Below are 12138 nucleotides of genomic sequence, written 5' to 3' on the forward strand. Positions count from 1 at the left end.
GACTGGTGAAACGTCTTCAAGAAAAACACAGCAAGTCCAGTTAATTTGATTTATTTCTATAGATATACCATGACCTGGATGAATGAGAACTTTCACAAACATAATTGGCTCCTAATAAAACTGACCCAAGTCCATGTAAGAATATGGATTCCTATTGCTATTACTAGGGATGCACCAGATCCAGGATTCGGTTCTGGATTCGGCCAGGATTTGGCCTTTTTCAGCAGGATTCGGATTTGGCCGAATCCCTCTGCCCAGCCGAACCAAATCCGAATCCTAATTTGCATATGCAAATTAGGGGCAGGGAGGGAAATCGCATGACTTTTGTCACAAAACAAGGAAGTCAAAAATCTTTTCCCATTCCCCATATGCAAATTAGGGTTCAGATCCAAAATAGTGGATTTGGTGCATCCCTAGCTATTACTGTTTTATAAGTAACTGGCTATGGAATGTTCTTTATTGGTGGGGGTGCTCACATGTCTTAGACCCACACTAAACCTTCAACAAGAGCATATGGGCACCCCAGGCCAAGCCTTCCAAGAGCCGAGTCACCTCGTTCCCAAGTACTCCTCCCCCTGTGCAAAGGAACTAGTAAGAGCATGTTTTTGGGAGGTGAAATGATCAGCCGGTGGTGGGGTCTAAGGGTATGCCGAAAAGGTACATGTTAGCACTCTTCCTCTGTTGCACCCTAAGCATCTGCTTACCGCTAGTTCTGGCCTTGCATGTAGGGGTGTTTTTTTCCCTTTATTCCTATCAAACTCACAAGGCTAGGATCAAGGTGATGACCCCACTCATGCACTCTTTTTCCAAAGTATGGTGGGTGTCATCCAAAATACAAACTATTCTCACCAAAAGAAGGAACCAACTTAGAGTTCCATCTTTCCCAAACAGCTCAACCAAGTTCCATATTCTCTGACTCTTGATATAGATGTAATGTGCCCAGTGTTGGACTGGCCCACCGGGATACCGGGAAAACTCCTGGTGGGTCCAAGAGCCAGCGGATCCTCTTGCTTCTAACCATTTAGCATATTTCATGGTCATTCCCTATTTCTTTATGGGAAAAAAGGCTTAATAATGGAAAAAAAGAGTATAGTAAGTAGATATAAAAGACTAGGAGAATTAACAGGTTGAATGAGGAGAGGAGGAATAACAGTTTAGAAAGTGGGTCCCTGGTCTTAGGTTTTCTGGTGGGCCACTGGCATCCCAGTCCGATACTGAATGTGCCTTGGTTTAAATACTGTGGTATCAATCTTAATCTGAGCAACATACGATCCAGCATCCTTATGCTACAGGGCAGGGCTGTCCAACTGGAAACCAAGAAATTCTGATGTCCCACAGGGCTTCCTTGACCTCTTTGGATGATCATTTTGCTGAAATTTGGCCCTTGAATACTTGGCCCACTGGACAACACTGATATAGGCCATTTAAATGATTGAATATGTGCTAGACATGACATGTAGATTTCAGGAAAATTAAGTGGCAACCAACCCAATACACGCACATGTAGGGGGCAACTTCCTTTGCCCATCCCCTAGCCAAGAGTTGGCGCCAATCAATATATCATCATGACCTTATCACTAGCTATCGCAAAAGCTCTCTCCTTATTACTTCTCACTATATGCCTTTGTTTTAGTTCTTACCTGAATAAAAACAAGATGATCATTGCTGCGGTGAGAGAAATAAGGGATACGCTGTGTCCGATGGTATATCCGGTCTTTATCATCCAGAAGAATTCAGTCTACAGAGAAAATAAAAGATTTAAACATAATATTAACAGGATAGGTCTGGATTACACAAGCATGGTAAAGGTCATATGGCAGTTGAAGGCCGGTCACCCCGCTGGGGGATTCTCCAGTACTACTAATAAAACAGTACAATCCATATTTAAGTTGAGTGGCCTAACTTGGGCCCCCTGCCACCTACATTTGTGGGATTTCTGCCATTAGATGTGAATGTGTGTGTGTCAGAAATGGGGATCACAGGGCACAAGTTCTAGGGATGGAGTGAGAGGTCACAGGTCTTTACAGGACCCCCTCTGTTATAGACTATAGACTATAAGACAGACAAGCTCCTGGTAGATCATTATTGTTACACACCTAACCTGGCAATGGAAAGCTAACTGTGACAAAAATAATTAATTCCTAACTACCTACATATTTAATGACGAAATGCTTAGAGGGAGAGAAGAAAAGGACGCGCATTAGAACCTTCATAGTTTCATTGTTCCTTGCGCCTCTGTTTTCTTATTATTGTGTATAAAGGGAAATATCATGTATTTCATTATCCAGGATGCCGATAGCTTTTATTATAGAATAAAATAAAGTTATTGTGCAAATAAAGGCTGTTGCTATCGTGTGATCTCAAAGGGGTGCTATCATCACATAACCACCCTTGTTACTACAATAAAGCAAGCCACGACTGTAATAGATCAGCAAAGGAATATAGAATGCTTTTAATCTGAAGTGGAGGTGAGGTTATCATAGAATTCAGCTTAGCAGAGAATAGATATTCGCTCCAGAGCTGCCATCAGTTAATCATGGGGCTCCACACTGTTACGTTAGTCAATGGTCACTTGGGCCTCCTGGTCTCTACCAACAGATTGAGCATCAATGCATGCATAGTCACTGCCCTGATCTTTTTTGACCATGCTCATTATTCCAATACCCACCCATGATCTACTCAAACTCCACCCACTATTCACAAGCCCCACCCCTTCACAGCTCACGAATCTCACTTTCAAAACGATACATTAGATAGCTTTAAGAAGGGGTTGGATGGTGTTTAGCAAGTGAGGGAATACAGGGATATGGGAGATAGCTCATAGTACAAGTTGATCCAAGGACTAGTCCGATTGCCATTTTGGAGTCAGGAAGGAATTTGTTTACCCCGCTGAGCAAATTGGAGAGGCTTCAAATGGGTTTTTTTTTTTTGCCTTCCTCTGGATCAACTAGCAGTTACGCAGGTTATATATACAGATGTAAAGTTGAACTTGATGGACTTGTGTCTTTTTTCAACCTAACTTTACTTACTATGTTACTATTTAACTTTCCTAGAATTTCTTTCTACTGCCTTTGGGTACGAGGATCAATTCCAGCCAGGGCACTATTTGCATGGGATGTTCTCCTGTGTCTCCTTGGGTTTCCTCTCATACTTCAAAATCTTACAGACAGGTTAACTAATCAAATAGACCATGCAAAAGGGACCTTAGTTTGCAATCTCCATTGGGTATGATCTCTGAAAAGCGCTGTGGAATATGTTGGCGCTATGTACAAAAAGGCTAGTAGACCACCAGGAAGCTCTCATGGCTAATGTCCTTCTACCTCTGTTCTCAGCAGCCTTTCCTCCAATGTGAGATTCTATGTTTCTATCTTTACAGGCTTATCTGGACTGGACAGCCAGCATTCCTTTAACCACTGTTCTATATATATGACCCTATAGGACGGCCTAATGTTAGGTGGGCTTAACAAGGTCACCACCGAATAAACAGGGCTGTGTTTAGACATTCCAAAGCTGAATGCATAAAATAAGATGAGAAACTGGTTTTAAAATAGAATTTGGGATATGAAATATTGAAGCATTAATCTTCATGAATAAAAATAACGATACCAGGCTGGGAAGTTTATTAAATGGGAATTAAGGAACCTAAAAATAGTTTTCTATCATATTAAAGCCATTTCAGATCTGCTTTAAATTCCAAATTGTCATGTCTGAATTTAGGGATTTTATTCATTTTGAAGGGAAAGTAAAGCCTAGGGCTGCTGCGCCTGCTTCGTATTAAAACACCCAGCAGCTCCATTTTCCTTTGAGGCTCCTCCGGATTCACCCAGTGCAAGAATTTGTTTTAAAATTAGACATAAAATTGCAGTTTTCATGATAATTCTGCTTTAAGTTCTGCCGAGGCATAAAATATTCACATTTCCAGTTGCTGCATCTGTGTGTTCATAAAGATAATGGTGTCATGCTCACATTTACTGAATCCCTAAATGCAAATGAAGGTTATATTATAATATTTATGGTTATAAGTATTTGTGTAGGCTGTATGCACAGTTACCATGGACAGAGGTGTCAACCCGGGGCAGTGCGCAGTCGGGGGACCCGATGAAAAATTTCTGGGTATGTGACGTCAACGGATGTGATGTGAATGTAACTGACATTATGTGCTGAAAATCGCGGAGAATCGTCTGATGACGAAAAAATCGGGGGTGACGGGAAACTGTGGGACAGACCTCAATTTCTGGTAAATCCCAATATATTTGGGGAGGGGGATTTGACAGCTCTGTATGGATACACTCAATAATATATTAAAAAGGTCAATAGAGCTTCCAATCTAAGGACCCTATCACATTTACTCAAGGAGGAGATTACCTGTCTGTATTTGGAGTGTAGGAGAAATCCCCACACTGTTAGACTTTTGAGGAAGTATGCAAGGGGGTGATGGGAATAGAAAGGGGAGAGCTAACAAATGTCATTTTGAGGTGGAGTTCCCCTTTACCATATCCACAGGCCATTGCCAAGTGACATACTAACCCCCACTAATTCTGCTTGAAGGAGCACAGAACTGCTCTATCTAGTAGCCTGACTACTTTACACCCTTGGTGGCTGTCATCTAATCCTTGTGCACAGGGTCTCCTACCCCACCCCCCAATAAGGGTTGGTTAGCTTTGGGCTTGCTCTTGGTCTTAAGGTGGCCATACACAATAAGGTTGGTTCGTTTGGTTGACCTCACGGATATGCCCACCAAATGGCAGGGCAATATTGGGTTAATCCGAATGTTTGGCTTTAGGGCCAAACGTTTGGATTACAACAAAGAGAATGGGCGCCAATGGGTCGTAGGACCTACGTGGTCCTCAATCGCCAGAAAAATCAAACTTCCATGATCGATATCTTGGCCAGTCAGTCTAAAGGACCAATATCAGCAGCTTTAATCTGCCCATGTATGGCCACCTTTACCGAGGCCTATGTCCAGCTCAGGCCCACCTCCTACTAGAGTCGTCCAGGGAAGAAAAGAGCCATGTGCCCCCTCCTTTAATGTAACTATGGGCTGAAACACGTCATGAGATCCCTCGGTCAAATGGGGGAAAGCTCCCTCTCACAGGGCTTAAGTGACAGAAATGGGGCTTCATAGTCAGTAGGAGGGGCTAAACCTTTCATTGCCCTACATATATGTATATAGGGCAGTTGCCCACAAGTTATTTTTATTGAAAACTGGAAATAAGTCCATTTATTAAACACGTATTGGTGAATCAGGCACTACTTATCTAGCACCGACAATGATGTCGAATTTTGGGTCCAAAAAATGTCAGTTTTTTGCCAACTCACCTGGCTGCTTGGGGTGCTGTTGGTATCATAGCCACAAGCCATTGCATAGGGAGCTGGAGAAATATCAGTCCAGCCTTCATCTGTACAATTTCTGGAAACATTCCCTGAAAGCAAAAGAAAATAAAATTACATTTTAGGTTGACACCAAGACTATAAGATTTCCCTGATGGGCCCTTCCATCATAGCAGCCCCCCGAGTCCTACAATGAGCAAGGACACCCGGGCTTGATATCCAACCTTCTCAACTACATCACATGATCTACCCTGCAACCTTGAAAAAAAAGGGGTAAATCCTCCTATTTTTAACACATTTGTCAATTCTGTGCATTTCTCCTTCACTTTGCAATTTGTAATTCCCAACAGGTTGGCGGAATTTATATGGATGTCAGAATGATTGATGTATAAAGAGAAAATGCAACAAACAATTATACACGAGCCTCACAGTCAATCTGTTTTCTGGTTGCCAGGGTCACCGACCTTAGAAACAGGCAAAATTGATATTTTTACCGCATGTGAGTTAGAGAGAAAGAAAATAGAATTTCTTGACACTGTTAGTCGGTTACATGAGCCAATGGGAGTGACTGAATCTGATTGGAATACAATGTTATTGAGAAGGAGTAATAAAGTAATTGATCATATCTATCGGCTTCCCGCCTGCTTCACACTTTAATCAACCCAATTTACATATCATAATTCTATTATACAGAACAGGCTCCCTATATATCCACAAGGGATGGGTGCAGGATGCTTGTTCTTCAAATGCATTCTCCATAGTCAGCAACAGCACTCCTAGTGGCCTCAGTTTGGTATTGCAATGAGTTTGGACGTTCTATATACCCAGGTTAATTGGCTACTGATAATATCGACTATAGTGAATATGATAGGGGCCTTAGATTGTAAGCACCACTGGGAGAGGGACTAATAGGAAGGCAATGTTGATATGTTGGGACTATATAAAGGATAACAATAGGCTACAGAACAATTTTTCTTTGTCCATGACAAAATGAGATTTCCCTTTATCTTCCAAGAATTTGATAGATGTCTCCCGGCACCTGATTCACTCACTAACAAATGTTTTTATATGCCCAGAAGCGTAACGGTACAGAAATAATTCAGTTTCTTTTACACGGAGGCCTGCAGGACATCATTGGATCTCATTTAATCAGAGACTTTGCAGCAGAAGGAGTGGGCTGCAGATTGCAATCTGACTCATGTAAAGAAGCTGTATGGAGGGATTTCATTTCCCTGAAATAGAAAGGTGGGAAGAAGAGAGGACATCCCCAAGAAGAAAGGGCTACACTCGTTATTCTATTATCTATTGCTTTTTTGGGGGGTTCCTCCTGCTGTTGGGCACTACAGGGATCAAAGATGGCTTGCAGTAGTACTCACACAGGGCTCCCTTATGTCTAATGTTGATCAATAGCCTTAAACTTAGAGTATCTAGAGGAAATAGAAATTCTCTCCACATATCTCCCTAAGCCCACAAAGAAGGAAAGCCCCATAGCCTTAGGTCCTCTACTCCATAGCACAAACAATCCTCCCTGTTCTCTAGTCACCTGTGTAGAGTATTATTATAAAACAATACTCCCCGAGGATTTATTTCAAGTACTCCTAGAGGTTAATGTTATTTCTGGTGCACAAGATGAACCATCGGAACTATCTGACCTGCGACCCCACTACTTTGTGACTCTCAGTAATGGAATGTTAAGTATCAGTCTCTGCATCCTCATTAGAACCTTCAAAGATATATTTCCAAGAAGGATTAGTTGTTCATGTAATGGAATTGGTTGGAGATTTTTTTTCCAAAGAGGTTTAAAAAAATATCTCCAACTTCCAACCTTATTCTGCTCCATCAGAACTTGCACTTAAAGGAAAACTATACCCCCAAAATGAACACTTAAGCAACAGATAGTTTACATCATATTAAGTGGCATATTAAAGAATCTTACCAAACTGGAATATATATTTAGGTAAATATTGCCCTTTTACATCTCTTGCCTTGAACCACCATTCCGTGATGGACTGTGTGCTGCCTCAGAGATCACCTGACCAGAAATACTGCAGCTCTAACTGTAACAGGACGTGATCACCTGACCAGAAATACTGCAGCTCTAACTGTAACAGGAAGAGATCACCTGACCAGAAATACTGCAGCTCTAACTGTAACAGGAAGAAATCACCTGACCAGAAATACTGCAGCTCTAACTGTAACAAGCAGAAGTGTGGAAAAGGCCGAACTTTGTCTGTTAATTGGCTCATGTGACCTAACAAGTATGGTTTGTTGGTATGTTTGTCTGCACAGTGAATCGTACAATCCCAGGGGGCGGCCCTTATTTTTAAAAATGGCAATTTTCTATTTATGATTACCCAATGGCTCATACTACTAGAAAAGTATATTATTATGAAATTGGTTTATTTACATGAAGCAGAGTTTTACAGATGAGCTGTTTTATGCAATATCTTTTTATAGAGACCTACATTGTTTGGGGGTATAGTTTTCCTTTAATTTATTTTACTTAATGTATGATATCCAGGTAATGTGGTGACATGATTGGACTTGGTTTATAACTTTCAACCCAAAAGGCGATCTGACATTATCTAGTACCCTGCCCTTTGTTTTCTAATACCAACTGCCTTTATTACACAGAAAGGCATGGAGAAATTAAAGGTGTTCTCCCTAGAAAAGAGGCACCTGAGAGTAAATATGATGACATAGTATAAATAGGTAACTGGTCAGTATAAAAATTCGAGAATTGGGGCTCTATTGGGGCTCACAGATGTGATTCCAATTCTTCTCGCAGGTGTTCAGTTGAATTGAGGTTAAGACTCTGTGAAGACCAGTCAAGTTTTTTCACTCCCATCTCAGCAAACCCATTCTGTATGGACCTCACTATGTGCAGCAGGTGCACTGTGGGGTAGAAACATGAAAGATCCTGCCCCAAGAAGTTCCACAGCACAAATTGTCAAGAGTCTTTGCTTTACCGTTTCCTGAAGTTCTAGCCCAAACCGGACAGTGGAACAAAATCCATCACTCCAGAAAAAGTATTTCCACTTCTCAAGAGGAAATGGGAGCCAATATGTCCAATGAGAGTGATGTTTAATCCATCCGGACAAGTCTTGGCTTTGGGCATGGTTATGTTAGGCTTGAATTCTGCTGCTCGCCCATAAAAAAAAAACCCAAAAAAAACAGTGCTTCTGGCGCGTGGTAAATAGTTCTGCCCTGATGTTGCAGTTTAACAGTAATCGTAGGAAGGTCCCTGCTCTAGATGTTGGTTTTCCCTCTCTCGTCCTACTGATCCAAATGATAACAATGGATACATTAAACAACAAGCAGAATATCGACATTCTTTTGCTTCAAAATATTCCACATGATGTTTCAATCAGTGTGGTCTAATGATCTATTATGCAAATATCCCAGAAGATTTCGAACGTCGTTTAAGAAAGCCTAATCCCTAGCAGATTTGCGCAGTTCTGTGTGTCTATAACTTCCCCCCAGGGAGCTTTTTTATTTTCAGTGTATGATGATTGTTTAATTGCTATCGTGTTTTCTCCGGCGATTAAATTGGCTTCTTGTTGGATAAGGATATGGAGAGGATGAAGAGCCGCTTTAATGGAACCTCTCTCTGCTTAAACAAAAGTGTCCTCGAAGCCCCTACAATAATTACTATTCCTCTTTGTGCATCACCCATGTTAGTCCATTTTAGATGCCTCTATTTCGATGTCTCTTTGTTCTTCTTGAGCCAATTCCATTCATAGAATCTGGAATGGTGAAACAGGAAGGGGGACGCTATTAGTGGGTACAAGGGGTACAACTACATGGGACTCCAGAAAAGCAAAATTATTTACAATTTATGTATGATGCCCCAGGGTGACAAAAAAGGGTTGATCACACCAATTAGGTCGTGGCTTGCTCTTTAGATTTCTTATTTCTAATCCTATCCCTACTATCCATAACATCTTCTATCTATACTCCCTACTTTGCAACATACTTATTAGAAAATATAATTTACAATTAAAGGGTCATTTTTGAAGAGTGCACCATTTTTTGCACTTTGCACACTGCCTTTGTCATATTCAAAAAATTACCCTTAGGAGTAACCTTACTCTTAAAGGAGAACTTAAGCCTACGTAATACCTTGATGCCCTTCTAGAACTCTTCTTCCTCCTCCCGAACCACACAACAGGGAATCCCCCTAAACTTTTGCATATTCTCAACCTGAAAAGTAGAGCAGCACAGTGGTATTGGAGGCTGGTGCCACCGTGTTCCACTTTAGGTCCAGGTTTCAGAGCTTTGAAGGGAAGCCAATGCATTCAACAGGCGTATGTTCGTTTCAGAACTATGCTAAATAATTTCGGATTTGGGTTCTTCAGTGGAAGAATCTTACAGACCTGCAAGACCACCTTGTATTGGGGAAACTCCATTGATAAAACTAGCTCCTTGCCTCAACTATCTTCTTAAAGACCATAGGGTCCAAGCCTGCAAATAAACTTCACTATATGTGTGAGAAAAAGTATGGGATACTTAGATACAAGAAGACCAATTCAGCCTTCTTCAATATAAATGAAATCCATTAAACCAATACTAAAATAAATGGCGTCCATATCTTTAGCCAATATAGTGGAAGAACAAAAAAGCCAAGTTGAGAAAGAGAATTTGCCAAGGCTTCACTCTTGTACAAACCCCAACAGAAATAGCAAGATAAAATGTGAAAGTGCCTCTCTGTGCAACCAAATTGTTTTCCAAGTAACTTCATTGTTAAAATCCTTTTAGGCCGAAGCCCAAGCTATGAAGTATTTGCAATACTCAAGATCCTGTCCAAAACAAATGATTTATATCATCAAGCTCTTCTCTCTTCCCTGTTGATTCTCCATAGAAATGTCAAGCAGATATTTTATTTGAATGCTACACTTTGCTCTTTCTATTTCCAGTAAATGGTCTCAATGGCTGCCAATATAATTTCCTTCTGCTTTTATTGTATAGCACTGCTCTCCAAGGATATGGGTATAGAATTCAAAATTTAGCTTCATATACTCTGAAGCTAAAATGAAACCTGCCATTGTCAGAGATTCTACCCTTCTAGGGATGAGGTCTACTGACCTACCAAGGCCCATGTTCCACTGCAACCCAACCACATCCAATTACATACCAACTATGCCCCTTTTCTCATAGCCCAAGGAAGCATAAATTGGGTGGCATTAGGAAAGAGGCAGTTTAGTCATTCGAGCACTGACCTTCTTAAAAAAACTGTATTTTCCAATTCACTGGCAAATTAAATAATGGAAAAGTTGAAGGAAAAAGAGGATGGCAAGCATGGACCCAATCACAAAAGTTATAATTATGAGATTGAGAAACCTGAAGACCCAAAGAGAAAACATACAGGAGAAAGACTATCCATATGGTCACCATGAGTCAAAACTGACTTGAAGGCACATAGCAATACATAGTAACTATTGTGAACTTCATTGATTTCTCTTTGAAATTATATAATGGAGTTATTTTTGTACCATCTTGAAGCTACCAGGGTCTTTTAAGCTCAAACACTTGGATAGTCTCCTCTTTTAATTCTCCTTTGCACAAAGCTGTTTTAGATGCTTCCCTCCAACACTAATTTCCAATGCAATTACTTCAACAGAGATGTAGAGTCAAGAAGGTAATTTCATCTGCAAAAGATATGTTTGAAAGGTGGCTTGATGCAACTCAATTTACCTAGAGAAGAAGAACTCGTAGGATTTGCAATTAATTAAAAATATACTAAACATATAAACTCTATATTCTAGCCTTTCATAAGGTGCTTGTGAAGCTCCTCTGGAACTTTCTCATTCAGATCTCCAGGCTCTGCAGATAGTAAGAGAAGGTAAAAGTTCAGTGATGAGGCTTGGGTCAACGAAGTGGTCCACATTTCATCACTGAAGCAAAGACAGTGCAGCATAACGTGGTCATCAGAAACAAGGAGTAGGCCCAAAGATGAAGGTGACGAGGGTGAACAGTGGCTAACCCAAGCTCTCATGAAGAACAAGAGTAAAAAGAATTCATTATTTGAAGAGGAACAGAAAGCATTTGTACCAACCCAACTGCTATTATCCACATGCCCAAAGAAGGTCCAACTTTATCATAACTTAGAAGAAAAGGCAAAGCAGTGTAGAAGGGTTGGTGGCCATCAACCAGCCACATACTGTAACTTCTGATCCTTGAGTGTTCAAACCCTGTTCTTTGTTCAGTGCCAAGGACTAGAAGTTACACAGCCAAACCAGCTACAGGTGAGTAGGAGAATCTTAGAGAGTGTGGATGGACAGATGTGAACCTCTGTATGGACCCTGTGATGCACAAATGACATTTGTTCTCCTTTAAAAAGCTAATGTTCAAAACCAGCTACAGGGATAAGGATTAATTCAGTCTGCAGCTTTCCTTGTCCTTTAAAAAATGCAATATCTTGGTGGAAAGCACAACGATCTTCCCTGTGCCGATTGTGTGTAAATATTTGTGCCTCATCCATTTATCATCTGCGTCTATTTATGCTTTGCCTGTTTATTTGCTTCCATAAAATTGCTGTATTTACCATAAAGGCCAGAGAGGCCCAGATCGGGGTCCGGCAAAAATAGCTGCAAATTGTAATTATAGTTCTTCTTACTAAAGTTGCTATTGTAAGACTGACGAATAAGGGTAGGTCTGGAGATATCCGTGAAGCTAGATGGGTTAGGGGGGATTTTAATGGTGTATTTCCTAAAAACAAGAGCATTTTCAAGTAAGAAATTGACCTGAAGGCTCCTCATCATCTTGTTATTTCCAAAGTCAGGCAGCTCTTACTGATATTAAAATAAG

The 12138-nt window shown here is 40.7% G+C and overlaps 1 protein-coding gene across 1 annotated transcript in view; it reads right to left on the reverse strand.

The window, feature by feature from the left end:
• The window catches only part of LOC108719808 (vasoactive intestinal polypeptide receptor), a 118582-nt gene that overhangs the window by 25410 nt on the left and 81034 nt on the right, over nt 1–12138 (reverse strand). The window contains exons 4-5 of the mRNA XM_018268981.2: nt 5320–5423; nt 1641–1738 (exon numbers count right to left, since the gene is read on the reverse strand). Of these exons, the coding sequence (XP_018124470.1) occupies nt 1641–1738; nt 5320–5423 (202 nt within the window). The remainder of the gene's footprint in view (nt 1–1640; nt 1739–5319; nt 5424–12138) is intronic.

This window comes from Xenopus laevis, chromosome 6S (assembly GCF_017654675.1).
Source record: "Xenopus laevis strain J_2021 chromosome 6S, Xenopus_laevis_v10.1, whole genome shotgun sequence".
NCBI classification, from domain to species: domain Eukaryota; kingdom Metazoa; phylum Chordata; class Amphibia; order Anura; family Pipidae; genus Xenopus; species Xenopus laevis.